This window comes from Procambarus clarkii, chromosome 18, assembly GCF_040958095.1.
Source record: "Procambarus clarkii isolate CNS0578487 chromosome 18, FALCON_Pclarkii_2.0, whole genome shotgun sequence".
Classification (NCBI taxonomy): domain Eukaryota; kingdom Metazoa; phylum Arthropoda; class Malacostraca; order Decapoda; family Cambaridae; genus Procambarus; species Procambarus clarkii.
Window position 1 is genome coordinate 4,766,429 of NC_091167.1, and position 15,329 is coordinate 4,781,757.

A 15,329-nucleotide genomic window follows, 5' to 3' on the forward strand; every position below is an offset into this window, starting at 1 on the left:
CCGCGTGGTGACCTGGGACCTGACCCCAGGGAATTCGCGGTGAAAATAATTGACGCCTTATTCATAGTTTCGTATAATGAATCATCCTATAGTATTCAGTAATTTAGAGAAAATAGTCGTTATTCAGGTTGCATTCAAATTGTATTATATAGTTATAATATCAAGAGTATTCTAATTATTGAGTTAAGTCACCATCAGTGACGTCACGAATCAGATCTAAGTTGTAAGGCGGAGTGACTGGGTCATAGGTCATCAGAGTTGACATGTCCACTATTTCTCAAAGGTCAAATAGCCATGTGGTGATCGGGAACAGCTCTGCCGTTAGATGCTTGTGTAATTTAACTTCAGTAAAATAATTCAACCAGTCTGGATCAATTAAGTACAACAGAGGTTAATTGTTATAACTTAAACCTTGCTAAGTAACTTGGTAAGCGATGCGGAACAATACAATGCTCTAGTCTGGGGAAGACCAGAGAGAGGACAATTAGTGTGGTTTGAGAAACAACTCGGGCAGGTGGCCTTACCATCATCGGCCTCCCGACAGCACGAACATCTAGCTGGTCGCCCAAGGTAGAGTTGCTTTATGAGTTCTTATAGGGATAGTCAATTCATTGCCGTTCAGGTCAAGTAGGGAGTGTTAACGTGACAGGGAGTGATAACCATTTAGATTTTGTTTTAGTTTTTCTTTTAATAAATTAATAGCTAGTAAATTTGCATTTTCATTATTTCCATGTGTATGTTATATGTATATGAATTTGTCCTGGTCACGTGGTCCCTACGAGGCAGAGTTGAATTGGGCGCCGATTCTAACATCGAATCGGAATTCATCATTCCCGTTTAATTAATTCCACACTCAAGTTCCCAAGGTCATATATTACTAGTGGGGATCAAGCCCCAAGGTTGATTAATTAGCATGATCGATCCAGACCTCGATCATTGCTCAGTGTTACTGGTCTGATGGTGGCGGCGGAGGCGACTCTAGGGTTTTGCTCAAAGCCTAGGTCACGTCATACGGGTTGTAGAATCCTAAGTCGGTCAATCGTCTTAGGACCACGTGGCGTGGAGTCGGCTTCAGTAAATGTTTTGGAGACCTTTGTAGAGAATAAAAAGTAAGAATACGGGTAGAGGAGGAAAAGGTAGGAAAGCGCATTTCGGAACACCCTCCCAGTGTTACAATGGTACACAGCGGTGGTTTCAACAATTTTGTTTGAAATTGTTGAAATGCTCACGCGTCTAGCCATTCGAACACGTGCGTGGATGCTAAGGAGACAGCCGCGGGCCAGGATTAGCAGTGCGCCTCACAACAGTGCGTTTGAGTGGGGATTGGCGAATCTTGGGTCATGCGGGCTGATATGATTAAGGTTTAGTTAGTAAGATTAGGCTGTTAAGATTTATTGAAAAGGAGACCGCTCCAAGTTGATTGGACTGGGTACCATACTCGACCCATTGCAATTAATTCAGAGGTGTTGGGAGCCGCCATACTCTCAACAGCAGTTCCTTGTGGGCTGTCTGGGCGGATATATCTGTGGGACGCCAGGAGATAGATCCGAGGGCGTTGTTAGACGACCCAAAACGCTAGGGAAAACGTAAATCCGTGAAGGGCGTTGCGGCCTCCGAGGGACCGACTAGTAACCTACCTAGCAGCGATTCAACAACTAAGTGATCGCACACTTAGTGGAGGTTGAGTCGTCCCTAGTCTTAATTGTTGCTGAAAGCTGTGTGTCGCTCTGTTAGAACCTAGATGGTCGAGACCCCTAGGCTAGGCGTGGTACGGTGGACCGGTAGGAGCAATTATAAGATTAAGTCGAGTGTATATTTGAATTAAGTATACTTAAATTTATAAAGTAATTCCTGTTATTTGCATTGTTCTAGAGATTATTTTTTTTTCCCCTAAATTCAATCCCTGGTTAAATATTTTTCCCAAGTGTTAGTATTTTCTTATGTATTAGGCTAAGTGTGTACATTAAGTTTTGCTATTTCCTGTTGTATTAGTCTAAGTCAGAGGCGTTGTTTCTAGAGCGTAGTTAATCCTCTGGACTTAGGGCTATATGTCGGTCACTATAGTTAGTGCAGGAATTGTTAAGGATAGTAATTTTCGTTGTAAATGTTTAATAGAGTTTGGGAAATATTTCTCAGTATTTCGGGATAAGTTTTCGGCTAAGTCAACGTCGGAAAGTCGTTAACTGTAATTTTGTATTCGCGGGTCACGTATATGATCTGGGTATCATTAGGATTCCCAAGTCGATGCAGATGATATTTTTTCTAGTTTTACCAGTAAGATGGTAGAATTACGTTTTTTAGACTTAGAATTTTTTTGTAGAAACGTAGGTGGAAAATTTTCAAAATCCAGCATGGGCTAGAATCTGACTTTTTGGCGAAAATTCGAATTTTCATGTTTCGTGTATATTCTAGGGTCAGTATCTAGGGTCACTCTAGTGCGCACAAGGGACGTAATTCTGTTCTTAAGCATTAAACAGTGATAATTACATTTTTGTCGAATTTAAGTATTTTTCGAGGAAATCATGTTGTAATTTTGTCAGAGTCCACTTGAGGTGAAAATCTCGGATTTTGACGAAAATTCGAATTAATGAGTGTTGAAACCGCCCGATGTGTCAGCATTGTTCTGTTTACAACGTCAGTAGTAAATAATAACTTATTTATATCTGGGAACGAGAAACCCAATTTTTTGCGAATTAAAGGAGTTTTGTGATATTTGGGGTGATAGAATTTTTTCCCTCGGAGTCAGAAAAATTGGCAGTGTCCAACATTGAGTAAAAACGCAGTTTTTGGTGTAAATTCAAATTTTGGTAAGCAAATATATGTCCTGGGTGTCTATATTAATCTCTAGAGCGGTTTATTAACGTAAAACTAGTTATTTTCCTTCAGAACAAAAATTTAGATTTTTCAGCGTTTAAGCGAAAAAGCGCGGAACTTAGTTTTTTTTTTCAGCGCAGCTGGTCCCGCTCCACCAGTCATCAGTGGCCACGCTGCTCACTTCAAGTGCGTTTAGTGTTAAAGTACAGTAAATATTCTTTATTAATCCATCACGAGTGCTGCGCGTTAGCTGCGTTATCATTTAAATTGTTTTATATAAATTAGATTCTTTAATTTGTTTTAATGTTAAGGACTTTGGTTAGGTTGGGGTTTGGACTGAGGTACGGTGTGGGTGGCCTTGGGTTGAGGTATGGTGTGGGTGGCCTCGGGTTGGGGTGTGGATGGAGGTTGGGGTTGAGGTATGGTGTGAGTGGCCTCGGGTTGGGGTTTGGATTGAGGTTGGGGTTGGGGCTGAGGTATGGTGTGGGTGGCCTGGGGTTGGGGTGTGGATGGAGGTTAGGGTTGAGGTATGGTGTCGGTGGCCTCAGGTTGGGATGGGTATGGGCTGACCTGGGATTGCAATGGGTATGGGGTGGCCTGGGGTTGGAGTGGGTATGGGGTGGCCTGGGGTTGGAATGGGTATGGAGTGGCCTGGGGTTGGGGGAAGGGTTGGTATGGGAATTGAGGATGGGGTTGATATGGGAATGGAGGATGGGGTTGGTATGGGAATTGAGGATGGGGTTGGTATGGGAATTGAGGATGGGGTTGGTATGGGGATTGAGGATGGGGTTGGTATGGGGATTGAGGATGGGGTTGGTATGGGGATTGAGGATGGGGTTGGTATGGGAGGTGGGGTTGGGGTTGTTGTTGTGACGGATGAGGTGTACCTAGGTGTTGTGGTACTGGTGTTATGTTGGGTAGTTCCTGCTGTTGGTGTGGTTGTTCCTGTTCCTGTTGAACAGGTTGCTGTTCTCTACCGAGGAAGTGGGACGTCCTACCGTACTAACTGAAGCCCCCTGTCTGCCCTGTTGGCATGGCGTCGATGTTATTTGTGGGGGGACCCAAGACGGCTCTCCCCACTCTTGGGACGAATCCTCGCAAGACTCCCCACTCATGTCAATAATCGTATCTCTACTGGGATGGAAAGATACCCTCGACTGCCCAGTCCCATGCAGAACCCGTGAACTCGTCACTTCAGTCCCACTGACCCCACCTGTGACGTCAGCTGAGCTACCTGAGCGGTTCCCCGTGGTGTCGGAAGAGGTGCTGTCCTCTACACTTCCACTCCCACTGGTCCCCACTGACTGGTCACTGTCTGGGTTAAACATTTCCTGAGGTTTCTGGTGTGCCACGTCTCTTGTAACTACCCTTTAGTACACCCTCGACCCGGACTCACTACAACCGTGATCTTACACAAATAATAAAAAAAACACAACTCTTTTCCAAGAAAAAACTACTAAATTCCCAAAATAGGAAATACACCGATTTATCGAGAGGATCGCTGAAGTGAATTCGATGAATGAGTGTCTGCCCCGCACTCGTGTCTGACCGTGAAATATCCCGCAGTTCTATTACTGAAAACTAAGTCCTTAACATTAAAAAAAATTAAAGAATCTAATTTATATAAAACAATTTAAAGGATAACGCAGCTAACGCGCAGCACTAGTGACGGATTAATAAAGAATATTTACTGTACTTTAACACTAAACGCATTTGAAGTGAGCAGCATGGCCACTGGTGACTGATGGAGCGGGACCAGCTGTGCTGAAAAAAAAACTAAGTTCCGCGCTTTTTCGCTTAAATGCAGAAAAATCCAAATTTTTGTTCTGAAGGAAAATAACTAGTTTTACTTTAATAAACCGCTCTAGCGATTAATATAGACACCCAGGACATATATTTGCTTACCAAAATTTTAATTTACACCAAAAACTGCGTTTTTACTCAATGTTGGACTCTGCCAATTTTTCTGACTCCGAGGGAAAAAATTCTATCACCCCAAATATCACAAAACTCCTTTAATTCGCAAAAAATTGGGTTTCTCGTTCCCAGATATAAATAAGTTATTATTTACTACTGACGTTGTATACAGAACAATGCTGACACATCGGGCGGTTTCAACACTCATTAATTCGAATTTTCGTCAAAATCCGAGATTTTCACCTCAAGTGGACTCTGACAAAATTACAACATGATTTCCTCGAAAAATACTTAAATTCGACAAAAATGTAATTATTACTGTTTAATGCTTAAAAACAGAATTACGTCCCTTGCGCGCACTAGAGGGTAATACTGACCCTAGAATATATACGAAACATGAAAATTCGAATTTTCGCCAAAACGTCAGATTCTAGCCCAAGCTGGATTTTGAAAATTTTCCACCTACGTTTCTACAAAAAAATTCTAAGTCTAAAAAACGCAATTCTACCATCTTTCTGGTAAAACTAGAAAAAATATCATCTGCATCGACTTGGGAATCCTAATGATACCCAGATCATATACGTGACCCGCGAATACAAAATTACAGTTAACGACTTTCCGACGTTGACTTAGCCGAAAACTTATCCCGAAATACTGAGAAATATTTCCCGAACTCTATTAAACATTTACAACAAAAATTACTATCCCTTAACAATTCCTGCACTAACAATAGTGACCGACATATAGCCCTAAGTCCAGAGGATTAACTACGCTCTAGAAACAACGCCTCTGACTTAGACTAATACAACAGGGAATAGCAAAACTTAATGTACGCACTTAGCCTAATACATAAGAAAATACTAACACTTGGGAAAAATATTTAACCGGGGATTGAATTTAGGGAAAAAAAAATTCATCTCTAGAACAACGCAAATAACAGGAATTACTTTATAAATTTAAGTATACTTAATTCAAATATACACTCGACTTAATCTTATAATTGCTCCTACCGGCCCGCCGTACCACGCCTAGCCTAGGGGTCTCGACCATCTAGGTTCTAACAGAGAGACACGCAGCTTTCAGCAACAATTAAGACTAGGGACAAATCAACCTCCACTAAGTGTGCGATCACTTAGTTGTTGAATCGCTGCTAGGTAGGTTACTAGTTCGTCCCTCGGAGGCCGCAACACCCTTCACGGATTTACGTTTTCCCTAGCGTTTTGGGCCGTCTAACAACGCCCTCGGATCTATCTCCTGGCGTCCCACAGATATATCCGCCCAGACAGCCCACAAGGAACTGCTGTTGAGAGTATGGCGGCTCCCAACTCCTCTGAATTAATTGGAATGGGTCGAGTATGGTACCCAGTCCAATCAACTTGGAGCGGTCTCCTTTTCAATAAATCTTAACAGCCTAATCTTACTAACTAAACCTTAATCATATCAGCCCGCATGACCCAAGATTCGCCATTCCCCACTCAAACGCACTGTTGTGAGGCGCACTGCTAATCCTGGCCCGCGGCTGTCTCCTTAGCATCCACGCACGTGTTCGAATGGCTAGACGCGTGAGCCTTTCAACAATTTCAAACAAAATTGTTGAAACCACCGCTGTGCACCATTGTAACACTGGGAGGGTGTTCCGATATGCGCTTTCCTACCTTTTCCCCCTCTACCCGTACTCTTACTTTTTATTCTCTACAAAGGTCTCCAAAACTTTTACTGAAGCCGACTCCACGCCACGTGGTCCTAAGACGATTGACCGACTTAGGATTCTACAAGCCGTATGACGTGACCTAGGCTTTGAGCAAAACCCTAGAGTCGCCTCCGCCGCCACCACCAGACCAGTAACACTGAGCAATGATCGAGGTCTGGATCGATCATGCTAATTAATCAACCTTGTAGCTTGATCCCCACTAGTAATATATGACCTTGGGACCTTGAGTGTGGAATTAATTAAACGGGAATGATGAATTCCGATTCGATGTTAGAATCGGCGCCCAATTCAACTCTGCCTCGTAGGGACCACGTGACCAGGACAAATTCATATACATATAACATACACATGGAAATAATGAAAATGCAAATTTACTAGCTATTAATTTATTAAAAGAAAAACTAAAACAAAATCTAAATGGTTATCACTCCCTGTCACGTTAACACTCGCTACTTGACCTGAACGGCAATGAATTGACTATCCCTATAAGAACTCATAAAGCAACTCTACCTTGGGCGACCAGCTAGATGTTCGTGCTGTCGGGAGGCCGATGATGGTAAGGCCACCTGCCCGAGTTGTTTCTCAAACCACACTAATTGTCCTCTCTCTGGTCTTCCCCAGACTAGAGCATTGTATTGTTCTGCATCGCTTACCAAGTTACTTAGCAAGGTTTAAGTTATAACAATTAACCTCTGTTGTACTTAATTGATCCAGACTGGTTGAATTATTTTACTGAAGTTAAATTACACAAGCATCTAACGGCAGAGCTGTTCCCGATCACCACATGGCTATTTGACCTTTGAGAAATAGTGGACATGTCAACTCTGATGACCTATGACCGCCGGTCACTCCACCTTACAACTTAGATCTGATTCGTGACGTCACTGATGGTGACTTAACTCAATAATTAGAATACTCTTGATATTATAATTATATAATACAATTTGAATGCAACCTGAATAAAGACTATTTTCTCTAAATTACTGAATACTATAGGATGATTCATTATACGAAACTATGAATAAGGCGTCAATTATTTTCACCGCGAATTCCCTGGGGTCAGGTCCCGGGTCACCACGCGGGTCCCGCTTCCCATTCTCCCTTGTAGATAAAACATTCTGGAAAATTCTTACAACCAGCCTAGTTTGTTACAAGCGCATTAAACCCCCCCCCCTCCCCTCCCGCCCAGAACCAGCCCCTGACACAGCGAAGCCCAGAAGAGGGCCCTGGCCTTAGTAAAGACGTCAGGAATACCAACACCTCCCTCCCTCACCCGTAACACCTAGCTTAATCCTCATAAAAACTCTACAGCGTGTATCTATTCACTGCACCAATGCGGTTATATCATTAAATACTGTGGCTAATCTCATCAGGAGAGAGATAATCTGGCAACTGGTCAGTTGGGCATCAGTTCTCAATTTGGATAGTTATTACTTATTATAGTTATTACTAGTTATTAGTAATAACTAGTTATTAGTAATAACTAGTTATAATTAGTTATAACTAGTTATTTACTAGTTATTACTTATTATTAGTAATAATTAGTTATAATTAGTTATAACTAGTTTTTTACTAGTTATTACTAGTTATTACAGTTATTATTATAATAGTAATTATAGTTAATAACTGGATAATTATTAGATACAAACATCAGTTATTAAGTGTTTGTAGAGTGTAAATTGGTCAATTGCATGCTTTTATGACCTTAATATGTCCATATAAATTGTTAATCGTTATGTAGAGGGGGAAAATCAAGTGAGCATCTATCTTAATCTTTACCATTTATTCTGAATATATGTACAAATACCTGTTTGTATATATATATATATATATATATATATATGTCGTACCTAGTAGCCAGAACGCACTTCTCAGCCTACTATGCTTGGCCCGATTTGTCTAATAAGCCAAGTTTTCATGAATTAATTGTTTTTCGACTACCTAACCTATCTAACCTAACCTAACCTAACTTTTTCGGCTACCTAACCTAACCTAACGCATAAAGATAGGTTAGGTTAGGTTAGGTAGGGTTGGTTAGGTTCGGTCATATATCTACGTTAATTTTAACTCCAATAACAAAAATTGACCTCATACATAGTGAAATGGGTAGCTTTATCATTTCATAAGAAAAAAATTAGAGAAAATATATTAATTCAGGAAAACTTGGCTTATTAGGCAAATCGGGCCTTGCATAGTAGGCTAAGAAGTGCGTTCTGGCTACTAGGTACGACATACATATATATATATATATATATATATATATATATATATATATATATATATATATATATATATATATATATGTCGTACCTAGTAGCCAGAACGCACTTCTCAGCCTACTATGCAAGGCCCGATTTGCCTAATAAGCCAAGTTTTCCTGAATTAATATATTTTCTCTAATTTTTTTCTCATGAAATGATGAAGCTACCCATTTCATTATGTATGAGGTAAATTTTTTTTTATTGGAGTTAAAATTAACGTAGATATATGACCGAACCTAACCAACCCTACCTAACCTAACCTAACCTAACCTATCTTTATAGGTTAGGTTAGGTAGCCGAAAAAGTTAGGCTAGGTTAGGTTAGGTAGGTTAGGTAGTCGAAAAAACATTAATTCATGAAAACTTGACTTATTAGGCAAATCGGGCCTTGCATAGTAGGTTGAGAAGTGCGTTCTGGCTACTAGGTACGACATTATATATATATATATATATATATATATATATATATATATATATATATATATATATATGTCGTACCTAGTAGCCAGAACTCACTTCTGAGCCTAGTAGGCAAGGCCCGATTTGCCTAATAAGCCAAGTTTTCATGAATTAATTGCTTTTCGACTACCTAACCTACCTAACCTAACCTAACCTAACTTTTTCGGCTACCTAACCAAACCTAACCTATAAAGATAGGTTAGGTTAGGTTAGGTAGGGTTGGTTAGGTTCGGTCATATATCTACGTTAATTTTAACTCCAATAAAAAAAATTGACCTCTTACATAATGATATGGGTTGCTTTATCATTTCATAAGAAAAAAATTAGAGAAAATATATTAATTCATGAAAACTTGGCTTATTAGGCAAATCGGGCCTTGCATTGTAGGCTGAAAAGTGAGTTCTGGCTACTAGGTACGACATATATATATATATATGTATATATATATATATATATATATATATATATATATATATATTATCAATTGCTATCACATTTATCATTAATTTATCATAAGTGCTTGCATATTTGCATATAATATCTTGCTTGTATCATATAACTAGTTGTTATAATTACTAGACATGATCTCAGTTATTAGCTATGCAGTTTAAGAGCGAGGTTAGACTGTGTAGTGTTCAGAACTTTTGATTCTAAAAGAGAACCAGTATTTAGAGTCACTGAACTGTGTTTTATCATTTCATCCATTGTAAACTACAATGTTGAAGTGTTTTAAATGCCAACAGGTACATTGTGTTTCTTCCATCACTATCCTGGTGTTAATAAGTAAAGTCCACATAGCATCCTAAGACTGGAGGATTGGCAGGGCTTTGTATAAGCTAAGGAATTATAAGTTCATTTATTTTGCATTCTTATTTTAAAGTATCATTTATTAAGTTCCAGTCCATTTAATTTCCTCATTTAAGTCCCACATAAATGAGACTTTAGCCTTCAACGTGTGACATATCACACATGTGTGACATGTGTGGCATGAAAGAGTAATGCCACAACAGATCACATTATTCCAGCATTATGTATATGGAACTTGATGAAGTCTCCTTCATAATACTGGTGTATATTTATTCAACGTCCTTTTTTTTATTTTTAACATTAAACCAAAAAACAAAGAAATTACAATAGCGTAATATTACGCTAAAAAGGAAATAATTTACAACAATGCAGGATGTGACCTAGCGTTCTAGAGCGTTTGGGACTCACCAGAATGATGGTTCAAATTCCCACATTTCTCCAAATGATTCTCATTCAATCGGTGTCATGCATGAGAAAAATACTCACTTTCATGGCCTTGTGGAAGACTTTACCAGTGTTGTTGAAGCAACCGTCCTTTCTCTGATTAGACTGAAGCCAAGTGCTTGTTTGGTTCAAATCATTCTTGTCAATCTGCAATTACCAACAGCAATCAGATTCAGGAAGTAGTATACAGTATACACCAAATAAAACATGAGTAAGAAAGTTATTGCTATTTGCTTCAACGATAATTAGCAGCGTTTGGGTGCTTAATTGATAGTATTACCACAGCTCATAGCAGCTCAGTAATTAGATCTCAAGAACAAATACCAAACCCAAACATATGAAAATGAAAAATCCCTAATGTATGGGTCGGTCCTAGACCATCATGTGTGATGGTCCACGAGGGATCGAAACGTCGTCGTGTTTTAATTTTTACATATGTGGGCTGGGTGTCAGGTGTGTGGGCTGGGTGTCAGGTGTGTGGGCTGGGTATCAGGGGTGTGGGCTGGGTATCAGGGGTGTGGGCTGGGTTTTAGGTGTGTGGGCTGGGTTTTAGGTGTGTGGGCTGGGTGTCAGGTGTGTGGGCTGGGGATCAGGGGTGTGGGCTGGGTTTCAGGTGTGTGGGCTGGGTATCAGGTGTGTGGGCTGGGTATCAGGTGTGTGGGCTGGGTATCAGGTGTGTGGGCTGGATATCAGGTGTGTCGGCTGGGTTTCAGGTGTGTGGGCTGGGTGTCAGGTGTGTGGGCTGGGTATCAGGTGTGTGGGCTGGGTGTCAGGTGTGTGGGCTGGGCATCAGGTGTGTGGGCTGGGTTTCAGGTGTGTGGGCTGGGTGTCAGGTGTGTCGGCTGGGTATCAGGTGTGTGGGCTGGGTGTCAGGTGTGTGGGCTGGGTATCAGGTGTGTGGGCTGGGTTTCAGGTGTGTGGGCTGGGTATCAGGTGTGTCGGCTGGGTATCAGGTGTGTGGGCTGGGTATCAGGGGTGTGGGCTGGGTTTTAGGTGTGTGGGCTGGGTGTCAGGTGTGTGGGCTGGGTATCAGGTGTGTGGGCTGGGTATCAGGTGTGTCGGCTGGGTATCAGGTGTGAGGGCTGGGTTTCAGGTGTGTGGGCTGGGTGTCAGGTGTGTGGGCTGGGTATCAGGTGTGTGGGCTGGGTGTCAGGTGTGTGGGCTGGGCATCAGGTGTGTGGGCTGGGTTTCAGGTGTGTGGGCTGGGTGTCAGGTGTGTCGGCTGGGTATCAGGTGTGCGGGCTGGGTGTCAGGTGTGTGGGCTGGGTATCAGGTGTGTGGGCTGGGTTTCAGGTGTGTGGGCTGGGTGTCAGGTGTGTGGGCTGGGTATCAGGTGTCTGGGCTGGGTGTCAGGTGTCTGGGCTGGGTATCAGGTGTGTGGGCTGGGTTTCAGGTGTGTGGGCTGGGTATCAGGTGTGTGGGCTGGGTATCAGGTGTGTCGGCTGGGTATCAGGTGTGTAGGCTGGGTATCAGGTGTGTGGGCTGGGTGTCAGGTGTGTGGGCTGGGTATCAGGTGTGTGGGTTGGGTTTCAGGTGTGTGGGCTTGGTATCAGGTGTGTGGGCTGGGTTTCAGGTGTGTGGGCTGGGTATCAGGTGTGTGGGCTGGGTATCAGGTGTGTGGGCTGGGTTTTAGGTGTGTGGGCTGGGTGTCAGGTGTGTGGGCTGGGTATCAGGGGTGTGGGCTGGGTTTCAGGAGTGTGGGCTGGGTATCAGGTGTGTGGGCTGGGTATCAGGTGTGTCGGCTGGGTATCAGTTGTGTGGGCTGGGTTTCAGGTGTGTGGGCTGGGTGTCAGGTGTGTGGGCTGGGTATCAGGTGTGTGGGCTGGGTGTCAGGTGTGTGGGCTGGGCATCAGGTGTGTGGGCTGGGTTTCAGGTGTGTGGGCTGGGTGTCAGGTGTGTCGGCTGGGTATCAGGTGTGTGGGCTGGGTGTCAGGTGTGTGGGCTTGGTGTCAGGTGTGTGGGCTGGGTATCAGGTGTGTGGGCTGGGTTTCAGGTGTGTGGGCTGGGTGTCAGGTGTGTGGGCTGGGTATCAGGTGTGTGGGCTGGGTTTCAGGTGTGTGGGCTGGGTGTCAGGTGTGTGGGCTGGGTATCAGGTGTGTGGGCTGGGTTTCAGGTGTGTGGGCTGGGTGTCAGGTGTGTGGGCTGGGTATCAGGTGTGTGGGCTGGGTTTCAGGTGTGTGGGCTGGGTGTCAGGTGTGTGGGCTGGGTATCAGGTGTGTGGGCTGGGTGTCAGGTGTGTGGGCTGGGTATCAGGTGTGTGGGCTGGGTTTCAGGTGTGTGGGCTGGGTATCAGGTGTGTCGGCTGGGTATCAGGTGTGTAGGCTGGGTATCGGGTGTGTGAGCTGGGTATCAGGTGTGTCGGCTATGTGTCAGGTGTGTGGGCTGGGTGTCGGGTGTGTACTCACCTAGTTGTACTCACCTAGTTGTGCTTGCGGGGGTTGAGCTCTGGCTCTTTGGTTCCGCCTCTCAACCGTCAATCAACAGATGTACAGGTTACTGAGCCTATTGGCCTCTATCATATCTACACTTAAAACTGTGTATGGAGTCAGCCTCCACCACATCACTTCCTAATGCATTCCATTTGTCAACCACTCAGACACTAAAAAAGTTCTTTCTAATATCTCTGTGGCTCATTTGGGCACTCAATTTCCACCTGTGTCCCCCTAGTGCGTGTGCCCCGTGTGTTAAATAGCCTGTCTTTATCAACCCTGTCGATTCCCTTGAGAACCTTGAATGTGGTGATCATGTCCCCCCAAACTCTTCTGTCTTCCAACGAAGTGAGATTTAATTCCCGTAGTCTCTTCTCGTTGCTCATACCTCTCAGCTCGGGTAATAGTCTGGTGGCAAACCTTTGAACCTTTTCCAGTTTAGTCGTATGCTTGACTAGATATGGACTCCATGCTGGAGCCGCATACTTCAGGATTGGTCTGACATATGTGGTATATAATGTTCTGAAAGACTCCTTACACAAGTTTCTAAAGGCCGTTCTTATGTTAGCCAACCTGGCATATGCTGCTGATGTTATCCTCTTGATATGAGCTTCAGGGGACAGGACTGGCGTGATATCAACCCCCAGGTCTTTCTCTCTCTCTGACTCTTGAAGTATTTCATCTCCCAAATGGTACCTTGTATCTGGTCTCCTGCTTCCTACCCCTATCTTCATTACATTGCATTTGCTTGGGTTAAACTCTAACAACCATTTGTTCGACCATTCCTGCAGCTTGTCCAGGTCTTCTTGAAGCCTCAAGCTGTCCTCCTCTGTCTTAATCCTCCTCATAATTTTGGCGTCGTCACCAAACATTGAGAGGAATGAGTCTATACCTTCTGTGAGATCATTTACGTATATCAGAAACAGGATAGGTCCTAGTACAGAGCCCTGTGGGACTCCACTGGTGACTTCACGCCATTCTGAGGTCTCACCCCTCACTGTAACTCTCTGCTTCCTATTGCTTAGGTACTCCCTTATCCACTGGAGCGCCCTACCAGTTACTCCTGTCTGTTTCTCCAGCTTATGCATCAACCTTTTATGGGGTACCGTGTCAAAGGCTTTCCGACAGTCCAAAAAAATGCAGTCCGCCCATCCTTCTCTTTCTTGCTTAATATTTGTCACCTGATCGTAGAATTCTATAAAGCCTGTAAGGCAAGATTCACCCTCCCTGAACCCATGTTCATGTGTTTGTCACGAAGTCTCTTCTCTCTAGATGTGTTACTAGGTTTTTTCTCACAATCTTCTCCATCACCTTGCATGGTATACAAGTTAAGGACACTGACCTGTAGTTCAGTGCCTCTTGTCTGTCACCCTTTTTGTATATTGGTACTACATTAGCAGTCTTCCATATTTCTGGTAGGTCCCCCGTTTCCTGTGACCTACTATACACTATGGAGAGTGGCAAGCAAAGTGCTCCTGCACACTCTTTCAATACCCATGGTGCGATTCCGTCCAGCCCAACAGCTTTTCTCACATCCAGCTCCAATAGGTGCTTCTTGACCTCATCTCTTGTAATTTCGAACCTATCCAAGGTCACCTGGTTTGCTGTCACCTCTTCTAGCGCCGTGACATCTCCCTGTTCTATTGTAAAGACCTCCTGGAACCTTTTGTTGAGTTCTTCACACTCCTCTTTATCATTCTCTGTGTAACTGTCCTCGCCCACCCTAAGTTTCATCACCTGTTCCTTCACTGTTGTCTTCCTCCTGATGTGACTGTGTAGTAGCTTTGGTTCGGTCTTGGCTTTATTAGCTATATCATTTTCATACCTTTTCTCAGCTGCTCTTCTCACACTGACATACTCGTTCCTAGTATCTCTCTCTACTTTCTGGTGTTCTGTTATTACGGAAGTTCCTCCATGCCCCTTTGTTCAGCCCCTTTGCTTTCATACATTCCCTATTAAACCACGGATGCTTCCATTGCTTCTCTGTTTTTTCCTGTCGGGCTGGGACAAACCTGCTTACAGCCTCCTGACATTTTTGGGTGACATAGTCCATCATGTCTTGTACTGACTTGGTTCCGAGTTCTGTGTCCCAATGTATATCCCATAGGAATTTATTCATCTCCTCATAGTTTCCCTTTCGGTACGCCAGCCCTTTGGTTCCCAGTTCTTGTTTGGGGGTGATAATTCCTAGCTCAACCAGGTACTCAAAGCTCAATACACTATGATCACTCATTCCCAATGGGGCTTCCAACTTAACTTCCCTTATATCCGACTCATTTAGGGTAAATATCAGATCAAGCAAGGCTGGTTCATCCCCTCCTCTCATTCTTGTCGGTCCCTTGACGTGTTGACTTAGAAAGTTTCTTGTTGCCACATCCAGCAGCTTAGCTCTCCATGTGTCTGAGCCTCCATGTGGGTCTCTGTTCCCCCAATCTATCTTCCCATGGTTGAAGTCTCCCATGATTAGAAGTCTGGATCCGTTCTTGTT

The 15,329-nt window shown here is 43.4% G+C and overlaps 1 protein-coding gene across 1 annotated transcript in view; it reads right to left on the reverse strand.

Annotated features, from left to right (window-relative positions):
* LOC123750139 (alpha-2-macroglobulin-like) overlaps positions 1-15,329 on the reverse strand; it is a 434,012-nt gene that overhangs the window by 24,931 nt on the left and 393,752 nt on the right. Inside the window, exon 22 of the mRNA XM_069326235.1 lies at positions 10,455-10,559. Coding sequence (XP_069182336.1) covers positions 10,455-10,559 — 105 coding nt within the window. The remainder of the gene's footprint in view (positions 1-10,454; positions 10,560-15,329) is intronic.